Genomic DNA, 16,734 nt, shown 5'->3' on the forward strand with positions numbered 1-16,734 from the left:
TCAGTAGTGAAGGGCTTACTAGTATCGTCCCTGGTGGCTTTCAGTAGTGAAGGGCTTACTAGTATCGTCCCTGGTGGCTTTCAGTAGTGAAGGGCTTACTAGTATCGTCCCTGGTGGCTTTCAGTAGTGAAGGGCTTACTAGTATCATCCCTGGTGGTTTATAGGATTGAAGAGCTTACTAGTCTTATCCTTAATGGTTTAGGGTAGATATCTGTAGCCAAATAAGAAGTCTGTCCAAAAACTGTTCCACCAGACCCATGACAACTAAATATTTATGTACCAACGGCAAGGCAGTGCAGGTATGTGTTCTCAATAGGGAAAGGGGAATAACGTGCAGCTAGACATCTGACAGAAGCTTAACTCCGGTGAGAAATGGTCACTTCCCCAAGATCGTCATATGACAAAACAAACAGTCACAGACCAACTTGATCGACAAGTCATTCAGAAAACAGCTGTGTGAAATCCTTAATGTACTGTATGACCATCCTCCAACTTGTGATTTTATATATATCACAAACCAATAGGCCTAATTAGATGACATCAACACACCAGCACCCAGGGACACATATGTACATTCATTCATTCCTTATTCAGTGGAACAAGTGACTATCCTGGTTATGGAGAAATGTAGGCACAGTAAAATAGTTATAAGACTTATTACCATTACATTTTGATTACTTACTCATACATCCTGTTATCCTGGATGTGACGATGCAAAGATAGCTGGTCGCTCAGATAGATATTAATTGCATACTTTTCAATGCTTTCCTCCTGCATCTTCTTTTCGGCAGAATTAAGCTGCAGATGAGCCGCTTTGCCCCACTCTCCGAGTGCATTCGGATTTGGGAGAGGCTTATTGTACACAGGACGGGTTAAGTCCTCCTCTTTCTCTTCAGTGGCTGGCAAATCTCTGTCCCATCTTTTATTTGTAGCATGGTCCTCTTTCTCCAAGGAAGAGAAAGAAGAAACAGAAAGTTCTACTACCATATAGGTGACCATAAAAAGTCCAACCAGTACAACAGTCTTCACAATGAGTGAGCATCTCCTCAGGCGGATCCTCATGGCATGAGACTTGTGATCTGGCCAAGCACCAGCTCAACTGACACTGCAAGTCTGAAAGAAGACAGATATCAGATCACCTTGGGAAATTTGGGTAAAATATCTAATGGTCAAATGGCAGAGAGCTGATCACAGTGCTTAATGTACTGCAACATCCATACCTGGCATAAAACAAGCTACAGAACATATTGTAGAGTCAATATTTATCTTACAACCGATTCTAATTAGGGCAGCAAGGTTTACCTTGGAATAAAATATTAACGGAACCAAGAATAAATATAAATAGAGAAACACGTCAGCAAATGTGGATTCATGTCAAGGCAGCCGTTTCTTACAAGACTTTGTTCAACAGAGTAAAAAGCAATAATCCAGAACCTGCCACTATATCTAATCATGAAAAGTCTGTAAAAGTCTACACACTCAGTCTACAAGATGAGTCATCTGTGCTCTATGATGTTTGAACTTTGATGAAAAAGGGGATCTAGAAATATGTGATAGATGGGGCTTCCATCACTTGTGACAAGGTAAGTCCTCTGAACCCCGTTCTACCACATAACTGTAGACATTATGGAAACAGCTGATACAATGGGCGCGCCTAAATTGACAACACGAATGATAACGTGACATTAAGGTGTATATATGATACCATAATTTCCCTCGGGATCAATAAAGTGTATTGCAGCAGCGTTACATACAGCATTCCAAACATTACAACATTACAAACAGCATTACATAAAGAGAGTCCTGCTGGAGAATTAAATTTCCATCTCCAAAAAGCTTGTCGGCAGAGGGAAGCATGAAGCGCTCTATAATTTCCTGGTAGACGTCTGCGCTGACTTGGGTCTTGATAAAACACTAACAAGAACATTTGTAGTTGGAAATTTCATTCTCCAGCAGGACTTGGCACCTGTCCACACTGCCAAAAATATCAAATACCTGGTTTACAAAAACAGTATCACTGTGCTTGATTGGCCAGCAAACTCGCCTGACCTTATAACCTGACCTTATAACCCAATAGAATCTAGGGGTACTGTCAAGAGGAAGATGAGAGACACTAGACCCAACAATGCAGACGAGCTGAAGGCGGCTATCAAAGTAACCTGGGCTTCCATAACACCTCAGCAGTGCCACAGACTGGTCGCCTCCATGCCATGCCGCATTGATGCAGTAATCGATGCAAAAGGAGCCCCGACCAATAAGGAGTGCATTTACTGAACATACGTTTCAGTAGGCCAACATTTTGGATTTTAAAATCATTTTTCAAGCTGGTGTTATAAAGTATTCTAATTTACTGAGATGACTGTCGGGTTTTAATTAGCTGTAAGCCATAATCATCAACATTAACAGAAATAATCACTTGAAATAGAACATTCTGTAATGACTCTATATGAGTTTCACTTTTTGTATTGAAGAGTTGAAATAAATTAACTTTTTAATGATATTCTACTTTTGTGTGATGCACCTGAATATTCCATAGCAGCTCATCATAGAAGGTTGCTGTTAAAGGGATACATGGACATTTACTATAACTTCTTATGAAACTAATCTTTATCAGCATATAACTTGTCTAAGGCTGGAGTCACACATAGCGACTCACCAGCGATCCTGACAACAATATCAATGTGTCAGGATCGCTGGTGAATCGCTATGTGATCGCTGGTGAGCTGTCAAACAGACAGCTTCACCAGCGATCAGCACAGCGACGCCCAGCGTTGCTGGGCACGTTAGTAACCAGAGCGCTGATGCAGGAAGCTGGTAACTAATGTACACCGAGTATCCAAGGGACGTGCGTCCCTAGATACCCGATGTGTACGTTAGTTACCAGCTCCCTGCATTAGCGCGCTGGTAACTAACGTACACATCGGGTATCTAAGGGACGCACGTCCCTTGGATACCCGATGTGTACATTAGTTACCAGCAGATCGCTGGTCTCCCGCCTGTCACACGCAGCGATGCATGGTGGCTAGCGGGAGACAAGCGACCAAAAAAAGTCCTGGCCTTTCCTGCAGCGATCAGCGATAGATACCGGCAGGGGGGCTGATCGCTGTCACACACAGCAATCTCGCTGGTGAGATCGCTGTTGTGTCACAAAAATTGTGACTCAGCAGCGATCTCGCTAGCGAGATCGCCATGTGTGACGGGGCCTTAAGACTACTTTCACATTTCCGTTTTTAAGCATCAGGCGCGATGCGGCGAAAAATGTAAAAACTGGATCCAGCGCCAGTTGCCACCGGATCCGGCTTTTTTCCCGTAGACTTGCATTATCGCCGCATTGTGCCTGATGGCCATGCGGGGTGTCCGGCTTTTGCCGGATACAGCAAAAAATGCCTGTCTGGCGTCTGCAAAAAACGTTCCCTGCAACGTTTTTTTAACAGCGCTGGACCGCATTTTTGCAGAGTGCATGCCCGAAGACTCTCTCTCCCTCTCCTGCACCATCTCCGGCCTAAACAGATGATCCGGCGGGCTGCGACTTCTACCGGATCCGGTTTGACAACTTTTCGACGCAGCCCGCCAGATTAAAAGAACGGAAATGTGAAAGTAGCCTTAGACTGAGTTCACACTTTGTGGCTGCGTTTTTTGTGATAATATGACTGCAACAAGTGGATTGTAGCAAGTCTTATGGACCTTTTCAATATTGTCACCAGAAAATAACCTGCTTACACCAAGGTACAAGTGTCTGACTCTGACCAATCATTGCCCATGCAAGAGCGGTTTTATGCCCCATGATCAGGGAAAGGCTGCTAGACGCTTGACCCATATTTCAGGTGTAAGTTTTATACCTGATGTAAGGTCACACTGATTCACAAGAAAAACAAATCGAACTTTAAAAAGCCAGGCCATCATAGAGATTTGCTAAATCTGATGCTTCAAACACTTTGATCAAATGTCCCATTCTTTAGCTTTCATAGACCGTATCAAGCACTGTGTGCTGCCTGCCGCCATCAACTTAATTTATGTGACTATGCGGGAAAGCCTTGCGCCAAGAACAGAGCGCGTATATTTTGGCCTACAACAATGTTTTGTTGTTTTTTTTCACTAAACATCTTTACAGCTTATCATTTAGAACTGACATAAGTTTCACTGGTCGGCGTTTGCGCACATTCAGAAAATACAGGTGCATAGTCCTTTGTTTTCAATGGAAAGTCATTGATTTAATTTTTAAATGCCACACCCCTCAGATAGGCTTTAGTGGACATCAGTATGTATCATTATTGCATCCGTACTTCTGAGGGAATGCCAAGTGTTTGTCCTGGAAAACAGCCACTTAGTACATACAGTATTATGGATATATGCGGATATGTTGGGAAAAATATCCCAATGTATGTAAGGTTACGTATGTGTACAGATGGATCCTTCATTTCATTACTTTAGACCCCAAAAGTGGACCGATCTTGTTTTCAGCAAGCAGCAGCTGCGTGTGGAGTAAAATTCATATAATTGCTAATCGAGTTTGGTAAATTTTTTACTAAATTGTACTGGCAGTTTTTCACAGTAATTATCTCACATTTAGAGCTCGCGCACACTGCGGCATCTTCTCTCATGCTGCTGACAGTCAGCCCCAACTCTGTCAGAGTGTCACCCTACTGTGATCTGATTGTATCGCAGCTCAGGTGTGGAGAAGACGGAGAACTTAATTTCTCCATCTTCTTCCTTGTCTCTATGAGCGCACGTCAGACTGCACTGGGATGACATCCGAGTGCAGGACGAGGTCTCACAAGCACCCATAGACATGACGAATATCGGATGCACTCACCGCATACTGCCCTAGTATATTGGTCTCAGTGTTATACGATAAAACCTCACATCACTTGTCTAGTGTGAGCGAGCCCTTAGGGTATGTGCTCACAAATGTCTTTAAGACACCAAGGTTGTCCTAGGCGAAGCTAGCAGTTTCCGTCAGCGGCTTAGCTCACAGTTATGCCGTAGCGTTTTCATGACAGCTCAGCGCCGGAGGTCTTTTACTGTTATTTAATCTATAGCTAGCAAAGAATGAACAAGTTAACGGCTTCAAAGGTTCCAAAATATGGAGATTAAGGCTATGTGCACACGTACCGGAACTCTCGCGGAAATTACCGCGAGAATTCCGGAATTCCAGTCCGCGGGAAAATCGCATTTTAAATTCCTGCGATTTTCCCGCGGAAAAACTAGCATTTTGCAAGCGTATTTAGCTTGCAAAATGCTAGCGTTCTCCAAGCGATCTGTAGCATCGCTTGGAGAACTGATTGACAGGTTGGTCACACTCGTCAAACATAGTGTTTGACAAGTGTGACCAACTTTTTACTACTGAGGCCGCCTATGCAGCATCAGTAGTAAAAGATAGAATGTAAAAAAAAAAAAAAAATAGTGTTATTCTCACCCTCCGGCGTCCCGCGCATCCCTTCCCAGTAATCCTTTGCGAAAATTCCCGCGATGACGTCAGTTCTCGCGGGATCGCGATGTCTCGCGGTAATTTGCGATGACGTCGCGCGAATGACCGCGAGACTTCGCGATCCCGCGAGAACGGACGCCATCGCGGGCATTTTCGCAAAGGACTACTGGGAACGGGAGCGTGGAGAGAAGCGGGAAGGATGCGCGGGACGTCGGAGGGTGAGAATAACAATATTTTTTATTTTATAATTCTATTTTTTACAGGGATATGGTACCCACAGCCCGGAGGACAGTCTCCTCTCCTCCGGACCGTGGGTACCATCCGCAAATGTTCTGCTTACTTTCCGCATGGTGGGCACAGCCACATGCGGGAAGTAAGCGGAACAATGCATTCCTATGGGTGCGGGATCGCCGCGATTCCGCAAAATAATGAGCATGCTGCGGTTTTTACCGCGAAGCGATTCCGCCGCGGTAAAAACCGCAGCATTAGTACAGCATTGCGGAATCCCATAGGAATGCATGGGATGCTTATTTTTCGCGGCAAAATCGCACGGTTAAAACCGCCGCGGAAACGCAAAAAAAAACGCCACGTGTGAACTCAGCCTAAAAGATGTACCGTAACAAGAGACTGAACAATGTCTTTTACATTGCTGCACATCATGTTCGCTTTTTGTGCTGCTTTTTCAGGCAGGTTTCGTCATGTGCACATAGCCTTAGGCTACATTCCCCCAATGAGCATTTCTTGAGTTTTTGATGGTTTGGCAAACAAGAAAAAAAACTGGCATTTTTTGTTGCATTACCTCCTGGAGACCTCTATGGTTGTCAATGCCGGATTGCTATGAGCGCTGACTGGTGGTTGGCGCTCATAGCAAGTGAGTAATTCTGCAACATACAGGTGATCTGATCATTGCTTGTATGTAGCAGAGCCGATCAGGTTATGGCAGCTTCTAGTCTCCCATGGAAACTATTGAAGAATGCCAAAAGTGTAAAATAATAAATACGGTAAATAAAAAGGTTTTAAAAAAAACACAACTTTAAAGTTAACTCCATTCAAAATAAAAACATTAATAAAAAAGAAAAATCAAACATACACATGTTTAGTATCGCCGCGTTCAGAATCGCCCAATCAATATAAAAAAAGAATTCAGCCAATAGCTAAACGGCATAGCGAGAAAAAAAGTCAAAATACCAGAATTACGTTTTTTTGGTCACCACAACATTGCCTTAAAATGCAATAACAGACATTCAAAAGAGCGTATGGGCTCCATAATAGTATCATTAAAACATCACCTCAGCACACAAAAAATAAGCCCTCACCCAACCCAAGATCACACAAACTGGAAACGCTATGGGTCTTGGAAAATGATGTATATTTATTTATTTTTTTAAACAAACTTTGGATTTTTTTTTTCACCACTTAAATAAAAAAGAACCTAGACATGTTTGGTGTCTATGAACTCATAATGACCTGGAGAATCATAATGGCAGGTCAGATTTAGAATTTGGTGAACGTGGTAAAAAAAAAAATCCAAAAAACTGTTGTGGAATTGCACTTTTTTTGCAATTTTACCACACTTGGGGATTTTTTTCCAGTTTTTGAGTACATGATAGATATGGTAAAACCAATGGTGTCGTTCAAAAGTACAATTTGTCCTACAAAAAACAAGCCCTCACATGGCCATATTGACGGAAAAATAAAAAAAGTTATGGCCGTGAGATGAGAAGAAGGTGAGCGAAAAACAGAAAAGCAAAAACGGAAAAGGGCTCCGTCATGAAGGGGTTAAAGAAAACCTTACACAATGTTTTTTTAGCATTAAATTGTATATTACTAAAAATGGCTCAAGGACAAGGTTGCAATGTTTTTTCTCCACCGGAGTGCGGAGATTATAGGCTTTTGACGTTTAGAGTGTCTAATATGCAAAATTCCCCGTCACCAAGATTCTTCACTGGAGGCGTTTCCTTTTTCTTATTTACGTTGCTGCCCAATCATAAGAAGGCATTGATATAGAGGGGGAAAAGCAGATGCCCAATGAGATGTTAGAACAAGCATTTCTATGTGATCTGGTGAGACATGATGGGTCTCACTTGACCACGCCGACAGCTTCTCAGTCTTGCCACTGGGGCCTCATTCAGACGTCCCTGTTGTATCCGATCTTTTTACACGGATAAAACACGTACCCATTAGAATCCATGCTGCTGCTCATATGTCCGTGCAAAAGACACAGACATGTCCGTTTTTTTCAGCAGGGATGAAAAGGTCCAGTACAAGTCTATGGGTTTGTGAAAAATACGAACAACACACGGATGGCATCTCTGTGCTTTCTGTGGTTAACATGGCAAAGCATTGGAGAAGCTTTGTAATTTGTTTACCCATCCGTGAAAAACCCTGATGACACTTGGCAGCACAAAGCAGTTTTAGGTAAAAAAAATTACATACCAAAAAGAGCTAAAAATACAAAAGGTGAAGACACAATAAAAACGCATGAAAAGTAACAAAATTTAGCTAGTTGGTGCAGAAATGCTGTAACATCAAAAACGCATCAGATACTCATGGACATTTCACTTCAGGGAAAGTGCCAACGACCGTGTAAATTGGAGGAGTGCTAGCCATGGTTTTATCACATAGCATTGGTACTCATGTTATTCTATGGGGATGGACACAGAGTGGTCCGAGGATGAAAGGGGTGGGGGGGGGGGGGGATTCACACAATGCACAGTTTGCCTCTGAGAATCAAATGGCATTCGCCCATTGATGTCCGTGAAATGGAGTCGACCGCACTTGGGTGGCATCTGAATGCGATCCAATTTTCATGGACTGACATAATGGACAAGGTTGAGAAAAAATTCTCTCTCAACCCCCGAGAAGATCGGATCCCACTTTGGTGAGAGTAACTGGCTTATTATCTCAGATGGAGATGAAGAGATTGTCTATACCTAACCTAGGGTGTGTTCAAACACCTCAACCAAAAGTCAAAGGTTTTGAACGTCTTGTGGTTTTTGGAGAGTTTCTGCTCCTAACACTCAGCGCCAATAAAAAAGAAACCTTAAAGTGAACACACCCTTGGGGTATGCATACACAAAGTAGCGCTGCAAAACTACTGCACAACAATATGAAATTGACGTTGCGGTGCACATGTTCCATATCTTGCTACTTGTTATAACTTCTCAAGATTAAGAAACCATGTGGCGGTATAATGTAGTACCGTAATATGCTTATTCTTGCCACCATAGTGTAAAATACAACGGAGCGTCTTCAGGCAAATGATAGGAACAAAGACGCCGTGTGCACATACCTGTACCCTTAAAGAGGGCCTGTCACCAGCTCAAAAGTGGCCAGCTACCACTCAGATTTCATGCCCACTGCTGCCCTGAGTATGCCTTGGGTTTTGTCTTCATTAAATCCACCATATGGTTCCAGAGATACGGCCCTTTCCAGTTACTACTAATTTGATGGTCTTTACCAAGAGGGCGTTGCATCCAGGGTAGTAATGCAGAGCAGCCTAAAGACACGTCGCCAGAGAATCCTGGGAGCAACGCTCCCTTGGTAAAGCTCAAAAAATAAAACACTGGATAAAAACGCCTATACCTCTGGAACTGTATAGCGGATTTATAATACAAAAACACACACGTCCTACTCAGGTGCCGCAGGAATAATACGAAAAAAGCTGCCACTTCTGACCTAGTGACAGGTCTTTAAATATTATTCATTGGTCAAACAATGTGAAAAAATGTAAGTCTAAAAATAAATTAATCTTTATTCATTTAAACCTGATGAGATGCTAATCTTGGGCACAAAACTAATTACCGTATATCCACTGATCAATTGGGGGTATATATGAGAGCCGGCACCTTCATAGATTTACAGTTTGTGTTATTTTGCTTTGAAATGACAACAATACTTATTCCTGGGGGGTCCTGACCGGCTTACATACTGAAGACCCCGATTTCATCTTATGTAACAGCTCAGACACCACTGGCCGCCGTCATACCGCATTATTTGCTGGATACTTACACAGTGATATCAGGAGGATACGGTAAAAAAAAAAAAAAGCGGGAGACAGACCAGAAAATCCGCTTTGTCTTCCTATGAAAGCTGATGAGAGACGGATATCAGAAAATGCGACCCAATGTAAGCCATTATCCAACTAGTGACTAACACGTCAGTGACCCTGAGACTTCAGAGAGTGCACGGACCAGGACAGAGACCACCACAGCGTGTGCGCACATGTGTGGTATTCAAATACGCAGGCTCAGCGTCCCAGGGCCACAGCACGGCGCAGGCTCAGCGTCACAGGGCGACAGCACGGCGCAGGCTCGGCATCACAGGGCGACAGCGCAGGTTCGGCGTCACAGGGCGACAGCACGGCGCAGGCTCAGCGCCACAGGGTGACAGCGCAGGCTCAGCGTCACAGGGCGACAGCGCAGGCTCAGCGTCACAGGGCGACAGCATAGCGCAGGCTCGGCGTCACAGGGCGACAGCATAGCGCAGGCTCAGCGTCACAGGGAGACAGCATAGCGCAGGCTCAGCGTCACAGGGCGACAGCATAGCGCAGGCTCAGCGTCACAGGGTGAGAGCAGGTGTCACCTTTGAACCAGGACTACTTCTGTAGTGTAGTGTCCCACACGCCCCACGGTTTGATATGACCAGGCGAAGCCACCAGCAGTGTCAGTCACCCACCACTCATACTCGCAGCAGTGTCAGTCACCCACCACTCATACTCGCAGCAGTGTCAGTCACCCACCACTCATACTCGCAGCAGTGTCAGTCACCCACCACTCATACTCGCAGCAGTGTCAGTCACCCACCACTCATACTCACAGCAGTGTCAGTCACCCACCACTCATACAGCAGTGTCAGTCACCCACCACTCATACAGCAGTGTCAGTCACCCACCACTCATACAGCAGTGGTCAGTCACCCACCACTCATACTCGCAGCAGTGGTCAGTCACCCACCACTCATACAGCAGTGTCAGTCACCCACCACTCATACAGCAGTGTCAGTCACCCACCACTCATACTCGCAGCAGTGTCACCCACCACTCATACAGCAGTGTCAGTCACCCACCACTCATACAGCAGTGTCAGTCACCCACCACTCATACTCACAGCAGTGTCAGTCACCCACCACTCATACAGCAGTGTCAGTCACCCACCACTCATACTCGCAGCAGTGTCAGTCACCCACCACTCATACTCGCAGCAGTGTCAGTCACCCACCACTCATACAGCAGTGTCAGTCACCCACCACTCATACAGCAGTGTCAGTCACCCACCACTCATACTCGCAGCAGTGTCACCCACCACTCATACAGCAGTGTCAGTCACCCACCACTCATACAGCAGTGTCAGTCACCCACCACTCATACTCACAGCAGTGTCAGTCACCCACCACTCATACTCGCAGCAGTGTCAGTCACCCACCACTCATACTCGCAGCAGTGTCAGTCACCCACCACTCATACTCGCAGCAGTGTCAGTCACCCACCACTCATACTCGCAGCAGTGTCAGTCACCCACCACTCATACTCGCAGCAGTGTCAGTCACCCACCACTCATACTCGCAGCAGTGTCAGTCACCCACCACTCATACTCGCAGCAGTGTCAGTCACCCACCACTCATACTCGCAGCAGTGTCAGTCACCCACCACTCATACTCGCAGCAGTGTCAGTCACCCACCACTCATACTCGCAGCAGTGTCAGTCACCCACCACTCATACTCGCAGCAGTGTCAGTCACCCACCACTCATACTCGCAGCAGTGTCAGTCACCCACCACTCATACTCGCAGCAGTGTCAGTCACCCACCACTCATACTCGCAGCAGTGTCAGTCACCCACCACTCATACAGCAGTGTCAGTCACCCACCACTCATACAGCAGTGTCAGTCACCCACCACTCATACAGCAGTGGTCAGTCACCCACCACTCATACTCGCAGCAGTAGTCAGTCACCCACCACTCATACAGCAGTGTCAGTCACCCACCACTCATACAGCAGTGTCAGTCACCCACCACTCATACTCGCAGCAGTGTCACCCACCACTCATACAGCAGTGTCAGTCACCCACCACTCATACAGCAGTGTCAGTCACCCACCACTCATACAGCAGTGTCAGTCACCCACCACTCATACTCGCAGCAGTGTCACCCACCACTCATACTCGCAGCAGTGTCAGTCACCCACCACTCATACAGCAGTGTCAGTCACCCACCACTCATACAGCAGTGTCAGTCACCCACCACTCATACTCGCAGCAGTGTCAGTCACCCACCACTCATACTCGCAGCAGTGTCAGTCACCCACCACTCATACTCGCAGCAGTGTCAGTCACCCACCACTCATACTCGCAGCAGTGTCAGTCACCCACCACTCATACTCGCAGCAGTGTCAGTCACCCACCACTCATACTCGCAGCAGTGTCAGTCACCCACCACTCATACTCGCAGCAGTGTCAGTCACCCACCACTCATACTCGCAGCAGTGTCAGTCACCCACCACTCATACTCGCAGCAGTGTCAGTCACCCACCACTCATACTCGCAGCAGTGTCAGTCACCCACCACTCATACTCGCAGCAGTGTCAGTCACCCACCACTCATACTCGCAGCAGTGTCAGTCACCCACCACTCATACAGCAGTGTCAGTCACCCACCACTCATACAGCAGTGGTCAGTCACCCACCACTCATACTCGCAGCAGTAGTCAGTCACCCACCACTCATACAGCAGTGTCAGTCACCCACCACTCATACAGCAGTGTCAGTCACCCACCACTCATACTCGCAGCAGTGTCACCCACCACTCATACAGCAGTGTCAGTCACCCACCACTCATACAGCAGTGTCAGTCACCCACCACTCATACTCACAGCAGTGTCAGTCACCCACCACTCATACAGCAGTGTCAGTCACCCACCACTCATACTCGCAGCAGTGTCAGTCACCCACCACTCATACTCGCAGCAGTGTCAGTCACCCACCACTCATACTCGCAGCAGTGTCAGTCACCCACCACTCATACTCGCAGCAGTGTCAGTCACCCACCACTCATACTCGCAGCAGTGTCAGTCACCACTCATACTCGCAGCAGTAGTCAGTCACCCACCACTCATACTCGCAGCAGTGTCACGCACCACTCATACTCGCAGCAGTGTCACGCACCACTCATACTCGCAGCAGTGTCACGCACCACTCATACTCGCAGCAGTAGTCAGTCACCCACCACTCATACTCGCAGCAGTGTCAGTCACCCACCACTCATACTCGCAGCAGTGTCACCCACCACTCATACTCGCAGCAGTGTCACCCACCACTCATACTCACAGTATAGGCTGCGCGCCAGGACTCATCCCCGCCGTACGAGGCGCTCTCTGGCCGCTGAGGGAAGTGCTCCGCTCCTGTCGCTGCGCCGTCGCTTCCTTTCACTTTCTCGGAGCCCTCCTGACGTGTCTATGGCCGCCCCTCCTCTCTAGCTAGCCCTGAGAGCCGAGCCTTCCTCCTCCTCCGGATCATGTGTCTGGCGGACTCCTCCACAGAATGAGGACAGGGCGGCCATTCCAGTGCGCGCACATCTCCAGACTGGAACCAGACGGTGCTGTGAGCCGGCGGCACCGCGCAGCCCCCCACTATCCGCTGCCTCCCTCACGAGACATGGCGGAGGACAGAGCTCCAGCCTCCCGTCCTGTGAGGTGGCTATATGCAGGTCATGTATGGGCTCCATCATGGCCGTGTATGATGCTGTAGGTCAGTGGTGTGGCCCGAGCCCACGGCCCTTCCTGCCCCCTCATACACGTCGTTTATCACTTTGTTACTATGTCGTCAATACTTAACCCTCCGTCAGGCGCAATAGATCTGACAGGCACACAGTAATTAGTTTCACTTCTCTCTCCTTGCCCACTTATCAGAAAACCCCACCCCTCCTAGTTATCTCCTGACTCTACAGGCTCTGTGAAACCTGATATCACAGTGACTCAGTAGACCTTCTAGTGAGCAGATATCAACACTTTGGCTTCTCAGGCACATTGCGCCTGATTTCAACACAAATTGAAAGGTTAGTATTTTCTTTTTTTATTCATCACGATTGTGTATTTAGCTTGTTTTATGAAGGATTAATGCTAAGTTAGTGTACATAAGTACTGTTTTCTTAGACAAAAGGAGGGTGGCTTCTAAGGCACATTGCGCCCTAACACATACTCTTTCTCTCTTGCTTCAGATTTTCTGCTGCAATGGCCAGAAAACAGTATGATTCATCTAAACCCCTTCATTTAGAAGAAATGAAGATTTTTTTGTTAGAAGATGATGAGGAAGAACCAGCAGTAACTGAGGATTTAGAGGAATCTAGTGACATTTCATCTGAAGATGAGGTAGCAGAATGTAACACTGATTCTGGAACAGAGCAGGATGGTGATGACACTGATACAGAGGAAACAGACACAGATCTAGCTTATTATTTGGGCAAAGATAAAAATACAAAGGACGTCCCAAGGACGTTCCAGAACAAACACCGACTCTACCACCTTCTAAAAGACGCAGTTGTACTACCTGCTCATTTGTATCTGGTTTCAGAAGGCTTTCTAAATATGAATGCAAAATATGTAAAGAATCAATCTGCCTTTCCCATGCAACTTTCGTCTGCCAGCCTTGCTTTTCTAAGTGTACCTGTGCTGCTTCTGCTGCAATTGAAACCACTGAAGATGAGTAGAAAATAATTAAGTAACATCTAAGTGCAATATCCTTTAAGTTTTTTTCCATAATTTTATATTTAAGCAATAGTTAAGTAAAGATAACTGGAGCCTATTTGGCGGTACTACCGAAAAGTGGTACTTTTAGTTTTAATAAGTTTATGGTTAATAAATGTTTTTTTTTGCATCTGATTTGGTGTAATCTCTTTTAATACATTCCTATGAAGGTCACTGACTACTTCTATAGTCCTGAAATTGAAATATGTAGCTACTATAGGTGGTTTTCTGACCTGTGCTTGTCAGGCACATTGCGCATGAACTGAGGAGAATCTATATTGCGCCTGACGGAGGGTTAAAGAGAGCCTATCCGCTGGCGCTTACTACATAACGTACAGACAGGGCCATGCTGCCACTGTTACACTGATTAACCCCTTCACCCCCAAGGGTGGTTTGCACGTTCATGACCGGGCCAATTTTTACAATTCTGACCACTGTCCCTTTATGAGGCCATAACTCTGGAACGCTTCCATGGATCCCGGTGATTCTGACATTGTTTTCTCGTGACATATTGTACTTCATGTTAGTGGTAAACTTTCATTCAAATAACTTGCGTTTATTTGTGAAAAAAATGGAAATTTGGCAAAAATTTTGAAAATTTTGCAATTTTCCAACTTTGAATTTTTATGCCCTTAAATCACAGAGATACGGCACACAAAAAACTTAATAAGTAACATTTCCCACATGTTTACTTTACATCAGCACAATTTTGGAACCAAATTTTTTTTTTGTTAGGAAGTTATAAGGGTTAAAAGTCGACCAGCGATTTCTCATTTTTACAACACCATTTTATTTTTAGGACCACATCACATTTGAAGTCACTTTGAGGGGTCTATATGATAGAAAATACCCAAAAGTGACACCATTCTAAAAACTGCACCCCTCAAGGTGCTCAAAGCCATATTCAAGAAGTTTATTAACCCTTCAGGTGCTTCACAGGAATTTTTTGAATATTTAAAAAAAAATTAACATTTAACTTTTTTTCACAAAAAAAATACTTCATGTTAAATTTTTTTTATTTTACCAAGGGTAACAGGAGAAATTGGACTGCAGAATTTATTGGGCAGCTTGTCCTGAGTACGCAGATACCTGATATGTGGGGGGGAACCACTGTTTCGGCGCATGGCAGAGCTCAGAAGGGAAGGAGCGCCGTTTGACTTTTTCAATGCAAAATTGGCTGGAATTCAGATCGGACGCCATGTCACGTTTGGTGAGCCCCTGATGTACCTAAACAGTGGAAACCCCCCACAAGTGACCCCATTTTGGAAACTAGACCCCCCAAGGAACTTATCTAGATGTGTGGTGAGCACTTTGAACCCACAAGGGCTTCACAGAAGTTTATAACATACAGCCGTACAATTAAAAAATCATATTTTTTCCACAAAAATGATCTTTTCACCCTCAATTCTTATTTTTCCAAGGGTAACAGGACCCTAAAAGTTATTGTGCTATTTGTCCTGAGTATGCTGATACCCCACATGTGGGGGTAAACCACTATTTGGGCACATGGCAGAGCTCGGAAGGGAAGCAGCGCCATTTGACGTTTTTGGCTGGAATTGAGATCGGACACCATGTCGCGATTGGAAAACCCCTGATGTACCAAAACAGTGGAAACCCCCCACAAATGACACCATTTTGGAAACTAGACCCCCTAAGGAACTTATCTAGATGTGTGGTGAGCACTTTGAATCCCCTAGTGCTTCACAGAAGTTTATAACGCCCGGGCGTGAAAATAAAAAAAATCGTATTTTTTCCACAAACATCTTTTAGTCCCCAATTTTTTTTATTTTCCCAAGGGTACAAGGAGAAATTGGACCCCAAAAGTTGTTGTCCAATTTGTCTTGAGTACGCTGATATCCCATATGTGGGAGAAAACTACTGTATGGACACACGTCGGGGCTCGGAAGGGAAGTAGTGACGTTTTGGAATGCAGACTTTGATGGAATGGTCTGCAGGTGTCGTTGCTTTTGGAGAGCCCCCGATGTACCTAAACAGTGGAAACCCCACCCACAAGTGACCCCATTTTGGAAACTAGACCCCGTAAGGAACTTATCTAGAGGTGTGGTGAACACTTTGAACCCCCCAGTGCTTCACAGAAGTTTATAACGACCGCGCGTGAAAATAAAAATATCTTATTTTTTTCAACAAACATCATCTTTTAGTCCCCATTTTTTTATTTTCCCAAGGGTAACAGGAGAAATTGGACCCCAAAAGTTGTTGTCCAATTTGTCCTGAGTACGCTGACACCCCATATGTTGGAGAAAACTACTGTATGGGCACACGTCGGGGCTCGGAAGGGAAGTAGTGACGTTTTGGAATGCAGACTTTGATGGATTGGTCTGCGGGTGTCATGTGCGTTTGGAGAGCCCCTGATGTACCTAAACTATTGAAACTCCCCACAAATGACCCCATTTTGGAAACTAGGCCCAAAACAAGGAACTTATCTAGATGTGTGGTGAGCACTTTGAACCCCCAACTGCTTCACAGAAGTTTATAACGCCTGGGCGTGAAAATAAAAAAATCATTTTTTTCCACAAAAATGATATTTTTGCCCCCAATTTTTTATTTT

General features: G+C 45.5%; 1 protein-coding gene and 1 long non-coding RNA gene across 3 annotated transcripts in view; one reads left to right on the plus strand and one right to left on the minus strand.

Moving 5' to 3' along the window:
- Nucleotides 1–12,974, minus strand: part of GALNT4 (polypeptide N-acetylgalactosaminyltransferase 4) — a 149,287-nt gene extending 136,313 nt beyond the window's left edge. Inside the window, exons 1-2 of one of the 2 annotated variants that reach the window (XM_073587788.1) lie at nucleotides 12,751–12,974; nucleotides 683–1,113 (exon numbers count right to left, since the gene is read on the minus strand). In XM_073587788.1, the coding sequence (XP_073443889.1) occupies nucleotides 683–1,062 (380 nt within the window). In that variant the 5' untranslated portion in view covers nucleotides 1,063–1,113; nucleotides 12,751–12,974. The remainder of the gene's footprint in view (nucleotides 1–682; nucleotides 1,114–12,750) is intronic. The other variant, XM_073587789.1, reaches the window with a different exon arrangement.
- Nucleotides 12,975–13,123: 149 nt separating this feature from the next.
- LOC141099757 (uncharacterized) lies at nucleotides 13,124–14,300 on the plus strand. Its single transcript, XR_012234519.1, has 2 exons — nucleotides 13,124–13,477; nucleotides 13,640–14,300. It is a non-coding gene; the product is annotated as an uncharacterized lncRNA (long non-coding RNA).
- The last annotated feature ends 2,434 nt before the right edge of the window (nucleotides 14,301–16,734 follow it).

Source organism: Dendrobates tinctorius, unplaced genomic scaffold (genome assembly GCF_039654945.1).
Source record: "Dendrobates tinctorius isolate UK_male_01 unplaced genomic scaffold, ASM3965494v1 ptg000102l, whole genome shotgun sequence".
NCBI classification, from domain to species: Eukaryota; Metazoa; Chordata; class Amphibia; order Anura; family Dendrobatidae; genus Dendrobates; species Dendrobates tinctorius.